We start from the raw sequence: 15,220 nt of genomic DNA, 5'->3' as shown, positions 1-15,220 counted from the left end.
AATTTATTGAATACAGATACGCCTCTGAGACTTCTTGCTGTGTTCCTAGTGACTGTTTGAATGCGAGGGCTTTCTTTTTGTTCGCTTGCCAGCTTGAGAAAATCCCAGGGAAAATACCCCAATTAAAGAAGCTGTAGCTAAATTGTATGTGGTATCTCTTAAAATGCTTTGTATTTAAAAAAAAATACCTTGGTACCTGTATTTTCCCCCCTTTAATGTTAGTTTTTCAAAGAGGCACAAATCCCTGGAGATGATGTGCATTTTGGGACCCGAGCGTTTGTAGAAGCCGTGTCTCTAACGCGCTGGGGCTAAGCTACAAGTGACTCATTAGCCAGCTGGAGCTGTAATTTATTTCTGTCTCCTCAAGTAAGCTAATCCCCTGGACCTAAACTGAATGAATATCCTGTGAAATGTGGTATCTGTGCAGGGTGAAACTAGAGATTTAAATGCAAAAAGCGAAGGGTGTGTTACAAAATCCAGGGCAGTGTTCACTAGCAGAGGAAGTCAGGTGCAAATGATAATACTGCACTGGAGTTCAGAAATTGTTATTTTCTGTGGCACGGGCTCTGTTTAGGGGAACAAAAGTGCAATTCTTTTGTTAAATGCAGGATGGGAACAGTAACGGAGTCTGCGCACGGGCTCAGACAGATGTGGTTTGTTCCCCGTTTTCAGAATGACTAAAGGGATGTTGTGAGTTCTTGATTTCACGAATGAGACCGGGAGCGTGTCTGCAAGTGGGGAGCCTGGCACGGGAGCTGGGCAGCGGGGCTCTGAGAAATGTGCTTGATAAATATCAGGTTCAATATCAAATATGGATGAAAGGTGGGTATTTAATCAAGTACCTTGAAATTTAAGAGTAGCTAGAGTTGCCGTGCCTCTTGTTGGCAGTAGCGAGGGGGTGTGTATGTGCATTTTCTGCTGGGTGTGCCTTGCTTGGGGACTGCAGGTTTGAGTGGGCAGAGAGCTAATGCAGCCGCCCCGGAAAGTTGTCTGAGGGTGGGCTGTGTGGGATAAAAGTCCCCTTGCAGCACTTCTAAGGGGAAGAAGTAATATTTTTGTGAGGTGCCTCATGTTTCCACAGCTAGCAAGAACAGGAGGAATGGTAAAGCTAAATCCTGAAAAGCGTTTAAGCTGGTATGTTGGTGTGTTAATGCTAGCATTTGTGCTTTTTTTCTTTGGTTTAATAGAAGGAGCTTCTTAGTTCTCTTTCTTTTTGTCTGGCATAATATTTTTTTCTCTATAGATTGCTTCGTTTTTTTCCTAGACAGCTGTTCAGTGGAATACAGAAGTACAAATAGGAATGGAGAAACTTGTTTAGTAATTGTAGATTGTCAGAGGACAACTGGAAACTGTGTGAGAGACAAAACACTGTCTATTTACCCCATGGCAAGGATGCCACTTCATAAAGGTGTCTTGACAAGGGGAGGATGGTGAAGAGTGTCATCTTGTTGTTCTGCTTACAGGCCAGCAGCAGTAGTATCCTAGAAGTGATTTTTTTTTTTTTGAAGTGCCCTTGCTCATGCTGGGCGGAGATGGTGAATTAGTGTACTGCCATCAGAGCAGAGCTCTTGTTTGCCATTCTTCAGTGCGCTCAATCAATTCTCCTTACATCCTGAGATTTTTACTTGTGGTTTTGTGGCTTTTTTTTTTTGAATCCTGGTCCATGTGAAAGGCTGGATTTGTGCATGTGAAATTCCCTGCTGGACTTGGCACATCAAGTCTACGTGCCTCCGATCACAGTGTTTGGGGTGGAAGAGTTCATGGGGCTCATGTGCTGCTTCGCCTTGATGAGCCAGAAGGGGATAGGAGCCACCATCGAGTCCATGGAGGCTCTGAATCTCATCCCCACACTGCTGTGCTCAGGATCCGGCACAGGGCACAGATGATGCCGCTGCACAAGTGGAGTTAGGGGGGTGCAGGGTGGTGGAGAGAGGCTTGGCAGAGCTCCTGGTGGTCGGCCAGCTCTGAGATCGGAGCTCATCTTGGCCAGTCCATATTCCCCGCTCGGACTAGCTGTTATAATTACATATTTATGGCTCTTCTTGAAACCAGCTGAAGCTTTTAAATGTGTCCATCCTCTCTGGTCTCGAAGCAACAATAATTTTGTGCTTATGCTTGGTGCTGCCTCGATCATCCCACCTCCTGACACTTGATGTCTCAAGCCTTTACGTGTGTTTTACCGAGCACGTGATTCGACCTGAGCATCAGCTGGCGGGTGCTGGGAGATGTGCAGGGATCCGACCCGCTTTGGCTGAAGCAATGGGATGAATTTATGGCCAGGTGTATGCTGGTGTACCGGCAAGGCAGAGGTGGGCTGTTCTGGGCTCTTTGTGGTTAGGGATTGTAACTGTTGCAGTAATGTATTGTAATGACTAACTTAATTATGCTTGTGAAAAATCTCCTTAATTACATATTTACTTTGGGGATTAGGTTTTCCTGGAAGCATTCAATATTGACTTTGGCTGAGACAAATTTCCAAGATCTGCTTCCTTCAAGAGATGACTAATATTAGATTACTTAGCACAGGAAGCTGGTTTAGCAAGTAGCTGTAACTAATAATTTTGAAAGCTCCAGCTTAGTTTTGAGCATCTGTGCTTTTTCTCCCCAAAAGACAAACTTTTCCTTCCATTCCTTTCAGCCCTTCTGAAACTTTCAGTGCTGGATGTAATTCTAGACTTGAGCCTTTTTGGTGAGCTGTGTGCACGCTGAAAATAAATACAAACTGGGAGGAGACTTAACATTAAGACAACTGATGAATAATTAGTGTATTGAAATGTTAGTCTTTTATTTGGATAACTTAATAGCCAAATCAGAGTTCCCACTCCTTGCTTTCTGGGCTGCTCAATGCACTGTACAAATACATTATCACAGTAACTTCTCTCTGGCCAGAACAACTCTTCCCTCTTTTGCTAGAGCCAGGCTCCAAGCCCTCCCCAGTGTGGCAGGATGGCCAACCAGCTTCCAGCACAGCCAGGAGTTGAGATAAAATGACCTGAAATATAATGCTATCAGGTATTTACCGAGTAATTGCCCAGAAGCAAGGAGAGCCTGTTCTCTCCCTGCGCCACACAACTTCTACATGGACTCGATTCCCTGTGCCCTCAGTAGGCACGTCTATTTTCTCTTGCTAAGCGGCAGTGGAAATATTCCAAACAATATTGCTTTAAGGTGTGAGGCAGTTCCGCCTGTTCTTTTGGGGTCATCTTGCTTGTGTCTAAGCCTGTGTGAAGTGCTCATCCTCATCTTGGTTGAGGAGAAGCAGAAGGTCAAACTGGTGTATGGCTGTGCCCACAGTCACTAGGGGTACAAGCTTCCCCAGGTGCTGTTGGGGACCTTTACACATGTGGGCTGCGTTGGGCAGTGGCCGCAGAGAAGGTGACAAAGATGATGGCAACCTGGGTTGAACCCTTTGCCGTTCATTCCTGGGAGAACGGGTTTCCCAAGGGACAGCTGAGTTGAAGTGTCCTCTTTTCTTCTATAGAGGCAAATATAGTTGAAGCATGTGCTTTCCATGGTGGTTTTAAACTGGGTTGGTGATTCAGGAATTGCTCTTGCTTAATTAGAGTTTTGATTATGGGTTTTTTTTTTTCAACGGCTGGTGTTTTGTTTTTTTTTTTTCTTTTGAACAAACAGTCTCTAGAAGATTTGGATTCTTCCTGCAAAAATCTGGGTCTGTTTGTAGGGAGCAGCTGTGAAATGGGGAAAATTGTCTTGTCTTGGCCCCCAAATTAGTGTTTTAGCTTCATTCTTTTTTTGACTCTGGTGTTTCTGCTTTCTTTAAAAAAAAAAAAAAATCTAGTGCTTGGGGCATAAGTAATGTTTTCAGCAAATTATCCTGGAGTCATTTGGTCTGTTAGTGCCCTGGAAGTTGTACACTGTTACATGCACAAATAAGTAACAGATCTGCTTGTTTTCCTGTAAATGTGTGGAATTTTCATGAGTTTAAAGCTGGGTTTTAGACTTCAAAAAGCAGTTTTAAAAATACCTGGTTCTTTATGGTTGACTAAAATTTAGGGCTCTCTCCCTTTTTCCTCTCATTCCACTTCTGAAGCTTGTCATAAATCTGTGAACAAAAGGAAGTTGAAATTTAACTCCCACTTGCCAAGATAAAAATCTTGATTCATTATGTTTGATTTATGGGGGGGGGGGGAACCAACCCCCCCTGTTGCTCTGCAATGTACTGATCCTTACTTCACAGCCCCTGAAAGTGCTGCCTCCTGCATTTCTGACATCAAAAGCTTTAACTTTATGAAATTCACTTGGGAGGAGAGAATGAGGAAGATGAAGAAAAGTAGGGAGAACTGTTCTCTTCCAAGATCAGCAGTCTTGGAAAGTGCAGTTCCTTCCTATCCAGGCTAATAACTCTGAAGCAAATGATAAATGATTCCAGAAATTGTTTCCATAATTGATGTAGTTTTGTAATTTTATTAAAAGCTATTTTAAGGTTGCTTTAAAACAATGATAAAGCTTCTTTTATTATTATAATTGGTGGGGGAAATAATAGCAAGGAAAACCTGTTCAAAACCTAATTTTCTTTCTTTTTTTTTTTTTTCCCCTATAGGTTTTTTAAATATAGCTACGAAAAAGCACAATGGAGTTTTACGAGTCTACCTACTTTATCATCCTCATTCCTTCAGTGGTTATTACAGTCATCTTCCTCTTCTTTTGGCTTTTCATGAAAGAAACTTTATATGATGAAGTCCTTGCAAAACAGAAAAGGGACCTAAAGTTTCCACCTACCAAGACTGATAAAAAGAAAACGGAGAAGAAGAAGAACAAGAAGAAAGAAGCTCAGAATGGGAACATCCACGAGTCTGACTCTGAGAGTACACCTCGGGACTTTAAGCTCTCTGATGCCCTGAGTACGGATGAAGAGCATGTCACTCCTGTTCCCTTGAGTACGACTGAAGCATCTACTGGTGTCAGAGAACGGAAGAAGAAGGAGAAGAAGCATAAGGCTGTTCAAGATGATCATGTAAATAGGGAGTCGGAAGGATCCAAGTCTTCAGGCAAGAAAGTAGAACCAGTCCCTGTTACAAAACAGCCCACTCCACCATCTGAATCAGCAGCATCTAAGAAGAAGTCTGGGCAGAAGAAGCAGAAAAATGGAATGGGTATCTGATGTTGCATATGCTTCTTGCACAGAACGCCAAAACTGTGTTCTGCTTTTTGCAAGGCCACAGAGTGTCTCTCACAACTTTTCTGCCCGGTTTCTACGGGGCAAAGCTCACTTCTAACCTTTTCTTTGTTATGAACTATTGCTTTTTTCTCCCTGTTTTCATCCGGCAGCAATGCTCTGGTTTTCCTCCTCCTGTCCTTGCTTTCTTCTACTCAAGATTGTTGAGGGAAACAGGGTAGCTCGTATCTCTGCTTTGCTGTGTGGTTTGGCTACTTTGCTCTCAAGCTGTCAAAATTTTGATTACTTAAATCATTAGATGTTTGCTGTGTGTGTTCTGATGTCAAGCTATGAAAAGTGGAGCCTTAAGAGCAGTTGCTCTGATAAGGGAGGGCACCTAGGGAAACCTCATAGCTGAGAGTGTAAAATAAATTGCTATTTAAGTGCAGGCTTTATGTACAAGAGGTGTTTGGGGGCTGATTCATGGAAAGAAGGACTTACAGCTGCTTCCCACCTGCTACATCTCTATAGCTGAATGGAACTGATGCTAAAGGAAAGCTGGTCCAGCTATTGTAACTGAAACATCCCACCTAGAACAGAGAGAAAACTGTAGTCAGAATCGCCTGTGACTGCCTTGATCATATCCTCAGCAGAAGTCAACATGTCTCAGTGTGGTTGTCTGACTATGAATAGAAGTTTAAAAAAGAATAAAAATACCTAATTTCAGAAATAAGTGAAAAACGAGGTATTTGCAAGTTCCCTTTTGAGATGCAGGTGTAACAGGTTTGCTACAGGGAGTGAGGAAAAAGAAGGACATTGCTGCTTGATGTGGTGGATTTTTTTTCTTTTTCCAAAAAAAAGGGAGAAAAAAGACCCACCCACTACCAAAAAAAAAAAGTATCAAATCTAGTTTGTGGGTGTTTCCTGAAAAATCTCTGTGGCATGGTTAAAATGTGGTCTGCAAGCACTGCTCTGAGGGCAGCCACAACTAACTGTTATCCTTGATTCCAGGAGCTAACACCATAACCCTGCATTGTGTGTGTCAGCTCTGACAAGAATATTATAGTGCACAGGCTGTCCAAAAAGATAAGAAACTTCTAGGAACAACGTTTAAAAAGAACAGTTCCCTAATGTGAAACACTTATTTTCTGCTTCTCACAGTCCCAGTGGCTATTGGGGGTGTGTGTGTAAAATACCGCAGTGGGTTCATGGGGGGAAATAAAATGTGTCTTGCAAACGAGAAACTAATATGGGTAACACGTGCTGTCTGCTCTGTCGCAGTAAAACCTGGGTTGGATTTGTTAAGCTGTTACTTGTGTTGCTGTATGTTCTGCTTGCAGATAAGATTTCTGTCTGTCAAAACACTAGGTGCTGTGGCTCTTGACTCTGCTAAACCTTTCTCTTGCTTTGGGGTCTCATCTGATACGGGGAGTGTGTGTGTTTGTGAGAGTGTGTGTGTACATATATATGGATAATTTCATGTTCTGATTTAAAATACATGGATTTCTCTCTTCTGGGAGTGGGTTTCAGTGGTTATTACAGATTTACTGATTTTTAAAGTGCTGATGAGAATATACAGAAGAGCATATTGTCTTAATTGTCTGTTACAGATGATCAAGATACTAAGACCGATTCCGTTGTGTCTCCTGCCAAAAAGCAAGAGCCAGTGCTGCTCCACCAGGAGATAAAGCAAGAAAATTTATCAGGAAAGAAGAAAGCTTCTGCAAAGAAGCAGAAAGTTGATAATGGTGAGAATACAGACTGATTTAGTTCAGATAAACCTGACTGTTAAACCTTTTTGCCATCCATGCTTTAGTTTCTCTTCCTTTGGAAAAGAAATTTATAGAACTACTGTCTTAATTCAAAAAAGCGAGAATTCTAGGCAGGAAAGATTGCTCAGCCTCGCATAGTGTTTTATTTTATGAACATCTGGTACTACTGAACATGGGATGATGCTGTGAACCTTTCTGAGCTCTTTGGGATCCAAAAATACACACTTGAATTGAGGAGTAATATGTTAAGAGTATAAACTGAGCAGCCTCTAAGTTGCTCTGAGCAAGGCATGTCCGGAACTGCTGCAGTCATCTGCCCCAAACAAGACTGCAGTTTTTTTAGCTGGTTGCTTTGACCACGTTCCTCTCGTATTGTCCTTTTGTTAGCTAGCTGTTGCTCCAACATAAACTGCTCATCTTTGCTGTCAAAGCCTTCACTGTTCATCATCCCTCATTTTTTGCCAAGATGCTGTTTCTTGTCTCCTCTTGGCTCAGTCTGCGTCTGTGTTTTGTTTTTTACAATGAGTGCCGTTATGCCTGTGGCTTTTGGGAAGAGGGTGACCATGAAGTTCTGTGAGGTACCTTGTTAGCTTCCAAAAACTCTTCTTCGCTGGGACAGCTAAGAAGTTGGTGGCTGGTGGACTGCTCCTGGAGCAGACAGTGTCGGTCACTGTTTCCTTTGTGCTTTGGTTAGGCATCAGGGTCCAGATCAGACCAGGGTAGGGTTCCAAGTGGTGCAGGGTTCCTATATGTTATAACAACTGAAAAACTTTCAAATTATTCCTGAAAGAAACCTACTGATGGGGAGCCTAGGATGTGATTGCCTTCTGTGGACGTTCTTGTGCTTTTCCTGATGCACCCATTGCCCTTTCTTGAGGGGCTGCTTTATGGACCACAAACTTGTCTGTATGCTACAGGTAATGCTCAAATAAGTGTCAGCAGCAGCTCAGCCAGCATTAAGGTGAAGCTGTCAGTGGTACATGGGAAGAGCTCATACATTATTTGGATGCAAGCTGTTTTCTTTTAAAGCCAACTCTGCAAAATGACAGAGCAAAAATTAGCTGTGGTGGGCATCTGGCTTGGCTGAGACCGTACTGTGCGGATTTGGGATGTTACTGACACTGCAAAGTGTCTTATTGATATTAAATAGATTTTGAAAGGAAGGGAGTAAAATGAGGAGGGGAAGTTAACAAGGAGAGGAAGATAAAAGGTGAGGGTGGTAACTGGATTAGGTGGTGGATATTTCTGCTAGAGGAGAGCTCTCCTTGATTCTGAGCTTGCCGTGTACCTGCAGGCATTTGGGCTGCTTAAGTGGAGGGTCTCCAGCAGGTGATACAGAAGGTCTGTGAGCCTGTTTTGTTCCTCAACAGCAGCCAGAATACAAAAGCGTTTTCTAACTAGCTCTCTGGCAGCCAGGAATGCGTATTCCTCTTGCACTGATGCCTGAAACCTTGCAATCCCATCCAATTCCTCCTCTCTCTGGTTTGCCGCATGGCATCTGTTGTCCATCAGACCTTTGGTCTGGGCTGGCTGGATCACAGAGCTTTCCCGCTGTGCCATGGCTCTGTGCATGATGGCTCATTTCAGGCAGCATAGACCAGCAGCTCAGGTGCTGGGCAAACAGCAAACCTAGCTCAGGTGCTGGCCATACCTGTCCTCGTGGTCTGTCGCTCCTCCCTCCCCAGCCTTTGTCCTGACAGTGCGGGCTGAGAAGCTCTTTGTGCAGAGGCTGACCCTCACCAGGTTTATACAGTGCTGTGTGAATGGAGACCCGAGGTCGGTCAGTACCTCTGGGTCCCTCTCTGAATATTAATGATGCCCAAAGCCTGCTCTGACAGCTGAGAGATCTTCATTAAGTGCAGCTGAGGCTGCATGTGGAATAATCTTGGTTGCTGTCCCTACCGCACATTCTGCCTTAACGGTTTAGTTCACTGGTGATGTAATCTGGGTGAAATTGTTGGCAGGAAGGTACCAGCTTTTAGCAGAATAGGGGCAAAAGACTTTACTCATGCTTCAGGGATGCTGAATGATTTCATATGTAGCCACAAGTAAACCAGTCTCACTGATGCAATGTGCAACTTCAATGAGAAGTGAAATGAAAGTCAAAATCTGAAGGTTCTTCTCTGCTACTTGTTAAAATGCTAAAAGGCAGCTTTGGAAGTAGCAATTTAATTGAAGCTATTAAATTTCTATGCATTAGAGACCTTTATTTAATGAACTTACCTGGAGAGCTTTAATGAGTTAAGCTGTGAAGGATAATAGAGAGTATAGCTAACTAACTATTGAGGTTAGAGATGCTTTAATGCAGCTCTGTAGTATGTTATGCATCTTTTCTAGAAGTGTTGATGTTAATTATTACAAAGTTTTAAGCCATCCTGTGGGCTTCTGATTACAGTTTTGGTGGATGAACCTCTTATTCAAGCAACTACTTATATTCCTTTGATGGATAATTCTGATGGTGGCACTTTGGAAAAGCGAGAAGTGGTTGAAGTAACAAAACAAAATGTGAATGAGGGGATCCAGAAGAGCAGTGGCAAGAAACAGAAGAATGAAACGGATAAAGGTAAGAAACCCATAATGCAGTCTCTGTGGCATAGCCTGCCTGGAAACCTGAACAGGGAAAGCATGCTGTGTATGTGGGGAGGGGGATCCTCTCTTGTTTGCTAGGAAGAAGTGATATGAGGAAAACATTTGTGGCTGCAGGACACTGTCGGTTCTTTTCTGTGCTTGTTTCTCCCCTCTTTGGCACTGCTGAAAGGGCTTTGTGCCATGTGAATCCTTTTACTGCTGACTGTAGGCTTTTGTGTCCTCAGAGTGAGCAAGCGGGTGATCACAGACCACACAGATGCGTGTGAGATCGTTTTGCAGTGGATAGTTCAGGCATCGCTAACAGTGGTGAACTCTAGAGCTTTCAACATGGGCTGTTAAGTCTGCTTGAGAGTGGGAGAGCAGCTCTAGGGCTGTTTATGGAGCTAGCTTGGGCTGCTCAGCCAGTGCAGCACAGAGTTACCCGAAGAAAATTGCTGGTGGAGATTGAGTCTGGCAGTTTCCAGCAAGACTTTGAATTTTACTTCTAATGTAGTTGGAACTTGTTAGGGCAGGGGAGCTTCCTTTTGTGCTCTCCCACGGGAGCCTGGAGTGATTCATGAGCATCACGTCCCACTCTGAAACTTTCTAACTAGGCCACTGACCTGCTCAAAGCTTGCCAAACCTACTGAGCCATGAGATGAGACCCTCAAATACGCGGACAGCTAGGGAGGAGAAGCCAAGTGACTGCCTGAGCAGTGACCCCCTGCTCAGGTTTGTGCAGAGGGCTGGCTTTCCAACACCTCTGCCTTGTCACTTACCCTGCTATTTGAAACCTCTCTTTTTAGACTTGTCTTTTAAAATGCCCACCTGAAAGCTTCTTGGCAACTCTTTGTGGTATCTCGATTGGATTCCCACTTGCCTGAGGTTTCCTTTTGTGCTTCTAGCAATGGCTGCACATTGCTGCCCTGTAGCATCAGAGCCTCTCATGTGCACCCATCCCTTTCCATTTCCTTTGCAAGCTGTAACCTTCTATATGAGCTCCTAATTCTCCTCTGTCAGCTGGGATTTGCCCTCCCAATATAGAAATCTCTTACTGTAACTGTAAGCTTCTTGGGTGCAAGGGCAAGGTCTTCTGGCTTCAGGGAGCACGGGGCTCAGGCTGGTCCAAGCCAAGCTGCTGTACACTCCCAGCTGACCGGACTGTGGTCTCAGGATTTTGGCATATTCCTGGTAATAACATCTCATTGATGATGTCAGTGCAGCGAAGATGTGATCTTAAGTCTGTGGCCAAGACTAAGTTGGCTTTAGGATTAGGAGGGAGTGTGCTAGAATTTCTTGGTGCTTCCCCCCCACCTCCCTGGACCCTGTTATTCTGTGATTTGTTTTTATGCTCAGTAATTTCTCTTAGGGGCTTAGTATCACCAGCCCTTTTTTTGTTCTTCATTCATTTTTAGAATTCTGGAGAGGTTTGGGTTTGATGTGTGGCCTGGTTTCAGTGGCACGTTTAGTACCTATGGTGGGAAGCCTGGACCCTTCTCTGTGATCTCTGGGACGTTTTTTGAACCAAGCGTTGCTTTTAAGCTTTTCCTTTTTTTCTTTCCCCCTTCCCTTTCAGTCCCTTGATGTACTTTTGCCCACTGGCGAATATTTGGCAGAGATACTGAATGGCTCGATCTTGTGCTTCCATTTACTGAAGTTAGGGGGCCACCTAATGACCTACACACTTGCAGCCTGTTTTTTATGAACAAATGTTTTTTTGTTCCTGCAAGACCCATTGATGAGGTGAATTGTGTTTCCTTGTCTGTGTCTTTTTTTAAACACTTACTGATTGATTTTCCTACTGCTGAAATCCTTCTGCATCAGTTCATTTCCAGACTTAGACTGATGGAATATTTTTCTGCTTTCCATATGTTGTAATCAGAAATGTACCAGTTCTTAAATTTGTTACCTTGCCATTTGCATATTGCTTATGGAGCCAGGCTGTCCTTTCAGTTGAGAGCTCGGTTTGAATTTTTGTCATAACACACTAGGAAGGACTCTCTTAAGTTTTCAAATTAATGCTATTTTTTTTCCCCCCAAAAATCTGTGTTATGCTTTGTCTTCTTGCTAACAGCACTATAAATGTTACCAACTGTACAAACAAAGTGGTGGGATTTTTTTCCCAAAACTGTCAGCTGGCAGACTGTTATCCAATTTGAATCGGAGATATGTTGTTTTTGCTGAATGTTCATGACCTTTTGCTTCTTGGCATTTCAGACTGAAATTAAATCTAATGCATAATGATACCCCATCACATGCTGTTTTGAGGCAAAATAAGTAATTCTGTACAGAGTCCAAAGTAAATATATCCTCCCTTCTGTGTTGCAGAGAATGCTGAAGTAAAATTTAAAGACTTTGTAATGGCCATGAAGAATATGATCTTCACTGAAGACGAGGCCCGTTGCATAGTGGAGGTGTTGAAGGAAAAATCCAGTGCAATTCATGACGTCTTGCAAAAGGTGAATAACCGTGGGTGGGGTGGAAGGAAGACTATTAAATAAGCAGAAATTGGAAGAGATGCTATCAAATTAGCTCTGTCAGTGTTCTGTTGTGATTTCTGCATTCTGTCTTTGGAAGACTTTTTCCAGCTGGTCTGTGCTTGCTTTGCATGCAGCAGGCGGTTGTCAGATGTCTGTGTGCTGCCATCTGCCATCCCATGGGCTGGCTACACAGGCTGATGGCTTTTGACTGCTCATAAAGAGCAGACATCACCGTGGAGAATAAGGTATAGAACGCAGGGCTGCTGCTGCAGCTGCCGTGTGTGTGTTGGCATGTGGGAAGGCTGTCCGGTGACTTTCAAGAGTGATCTTTCAAAAATGTGTGAATAGGATAAACTATGGTAGAAATTAAGAAAAAGCTGCTGTGGCTGTGCACTCAACCAGCTAATTCTGTGTTTTGCAAGTCTCTCCATCTTATAAGTCTATACATTCTACTCTGCTGAGTTCTTTGGATGTTTTTTGTAGGATTTTTAGGACAATTCAGATTTGGAAGGGACCTCTGAGGGTTTGTAGTCCAACCTCCTACCCAAAGCAGGGCCAGCTCTGAGGTCAGCCCAGGGCTTCATCCAGTACTGCGTGCTTGAAACCTTCAGGGAGTCAGACTGCACAGCCCCTCTGGGCAACTTGTGCCAGTGCTTGGCAGTTCTATTTTAGCTTTTCTATTAAGATAGAGAAGTAGTGACCACCAATATCTTACAAATATCCACTCCTCCCTCCCATGACTCATTATGGTTGTCATTTTGTGCCTGTAAGATCCTATTTGTCATGCCTGAAGTCTTGCAATTCTGTATTCTTCTGCAGATATGGTACCAGAACAGAAATGCAGAGCTGGATACGTGTCAGTTCAGTTAATGCAATAGAGTAGCATATCATATCATATAATTCAGGTTGGAAGGGGCTTCAGGAAGCTACCCAGTCCAACTGTCTGCTCAAAACAGGATCAACATTGAATTTGGAGTAAGTTGCTTAGGGTTTTGTCCAGCTGGGTCTTGAAAGCCTCCGAGGACAGAGACTTCACAGTCTCTCTGTGCCTCTGTTTCAGTGCTTGACTGAAAACCCTGTAGTGGTACACTTGCATCGGTATTCCCTGTTTCATTCAGAATATCAGCCAGCTTGCTTGCTCTACATGTTCTGTTTTTTGGTTTTTTTTTTTTTTCTGTAAGGAATATTTTGTGTTAAAGATAAACCTCTAGGATCAAAATATGTTCCTGGATTTGTATACAATCAAAAAATGCAGGTTTCTGTAGGCAGAAATGTGAATGTTCTCATATCTGTAGCTCATGCAAGCCACTGACAATGTGGTTTTTGTGTATGTGTGCAGTACAATAGCATTAAACAAAACTTCCGAACTAATTTGGAGTGGATTTAGGGAACTGATGCTCCACTTTGCTTCAGTTATCAGAATTCATTGAGTGAACTCTGAGTGCAAATTTTAGAAGGTTTGCCCCTTGTCACACTTATTTCGTTTTCGGACCAGTATAGAAGTGGTAGGGCTGTGGGGATCTAGTTCTGTTCCCTGCAGTCTCTCTGAAACTGTGTGTCAGTGTACCAGCAGAAACCTAATTACGTCATCTGGAGGCTCTCCTGTGAAGTAGAAGGAGAGACCAGATCAGAATTCACTTCTTCCCTTTGTAGTGAGGGTATTTCAAGAGATAAAGTGTGTAGTTATAATCCAAGTTGGGTTATACCTGCTTTGAGCATGGGTTGGACCCAGGTGATCTTGGAAGTACCTTCCAACCTCTAGTATTGAATGATTCAGCATCTCTGCATCTTTTTCCTTTATTTCTCCTAATGACTGTTCTTTGTTTTCCCTAGTGCCACCACAGCAGCTCTCTTCCAACACTGAAGCGCCTTTAAGAGCCCATTTATTCTGTTATTTGGTTTCAGTGTGTTTTATAATGCATTTCCTTGTCGAATGCAATCGGTGCTGCAGGATCCATTAGCAGCAGAATTGGGTACTGGTGGTGCCATGTAGCTGTGCAGACAGATGATTTGGGGGCAGGAGGGGGGTGTTTCTTCCTCTCAAGTTAGCTCTGCTGTGTGCTAGTGTGCTGAGTGCTTCTGGCACTTGTGATCCTATTTATGTTCTTCTGCTGCAGGCTAGCAAGGCTGAGTCGGCTGCAGCTGTACATCAGCTCCAAGAGAAGGAGAAAATGCTTGCTGCGATGAAGGAGGAAGCAGCTGTTGCAAAGGAGCAGTGCAAGCAGCTAACCCAGGTAAATATAAAGAAGTTCAGATGTCTTGAGAGCCGTGGGAGAGGAGCAGGGGCTTGTAGGACTAACAGCAAACAAATGCTGATTTACTGAGGTTAGTTGAAAGATGGAATTTTTTATATTGGGAAAGCTTACCAAGACACTATGTTTGGTTTTATGATGCTATTAATGAATTTGTGCTGAATTATTTTCCAGTAGTTTTCCCAGAGAGTTCATTTACTGGGACTTTTAAGCTGAGATTATTTTTCTTTTCAAAAGGTTACTTTAAAAACACTCTCTTCATGAGTGTAATATGGTTTTGTGGATGCAAATATTAAAACACCATTTCTGCATTGCAGTTTTAATTTGGTACATATTCTAGCATTCTCATGCTTGTGTGCTTCTAGGCACAACAAGCATCAGTTTTCTTCAAGAAGGAATGTACAGAAAGTGTAGACTGCCTGCTTAGTCCCTTTGGTTGAAGCTTTGCTTTAGATTTACGGGGATACTGATGCACCACTGTCAAGGCTAGTTTATGAAACTTCTTTTTATTTGTGAAGGTTTCAGAGGAAAGCAGTTATGGTAGAACAAATAATGAGGCAGATAGGGAGTGAATTGGAGACTTTGGGGGAAGGATTTTTATGTTTTGGCAAGTTTGGAAGCATGTGGGTGTTAGGCTCAGGAAGGTTGTGTTGTGGGATAAAAACTGGGCACAGAAAGCTGGGTGGCTAAAGATGGGAGTGGAGCGGCCAGAGGACATGGGAGTGTCGGCAGATGAGAAGGAGGGACTGGGTGTTGTGTGAGCTCCTGGCAGGGCACAGGTAGGGGTGTGTTTATGGGTGGGATCAATAAGTTTGGGGTAGTCAATTTGTAACTAGGGAGAAAGAACTTGTGATGTGTTTGGGGGGGAAAAAAGAAACTGGCTCAGGATGAATGAAAGGGGGGGTATCTGGTGCTGAAAAAGCAGAAGGAGCTTGGGTGGGGGAAAGCTAATGTGGCTGGGGAAGAACATCGGCAAAGTGGCACTTGTGAAGGCAAGAGCTGCAGAGAAAGGAGTCGTTGAGGTTTTTTGCT

General features: G+C 43.4%; 1 protein-coding gene across 1 annotated transcript in view; it reads left to right on the top strand.

Annotated features, from left to right (window-relative positions):
* Positions 1 to 4,591: 4,591 nt before the first annotated feature.
* The window catches only part of KTN1 (kinectin 1 (kinesin receptor)), a 52,996-nt gene continuing 42,367 nt past the window's right edge, over positions 4,592 to 15,220 (top strand). Inside the window, 5 exon segments of the mRNA XM_010083625.1 lie at positions 4,592 to 5,114; positions 6,727 to 6,864; positions 9,284 to 9,451; positions 11,785 to 11,915; positions 14,054 to 14,170. Of these exon segments, the coding sequence (XP_010081927.1) occupies positions 4,592 to 5,114; positions 6,727 to 6,864; positions 9,284 to 9,451; positions 11,785 to 11,915; positions 14,054 to 14,170 (1,077 nt within the window).

Source organism: Pterocles gutturalis, unplaced genomic scaffold (genome assembly GCF_000699245.1).
Source record: "Pterocles gutturalis isolate BGI_N339 unplaced genomic scaffold, ASM69924v1 scaffold1845, whole genome shotgun sequence".
NCBI lineage: Eukaryota > Metazoa > Chordata > Aves > Pterocliformes > Pteroclidae > Pterocles > Pterocles gutturalis.
This window is presented reverse-complemented; position numbering and strand designations above follow the sequence as displayed.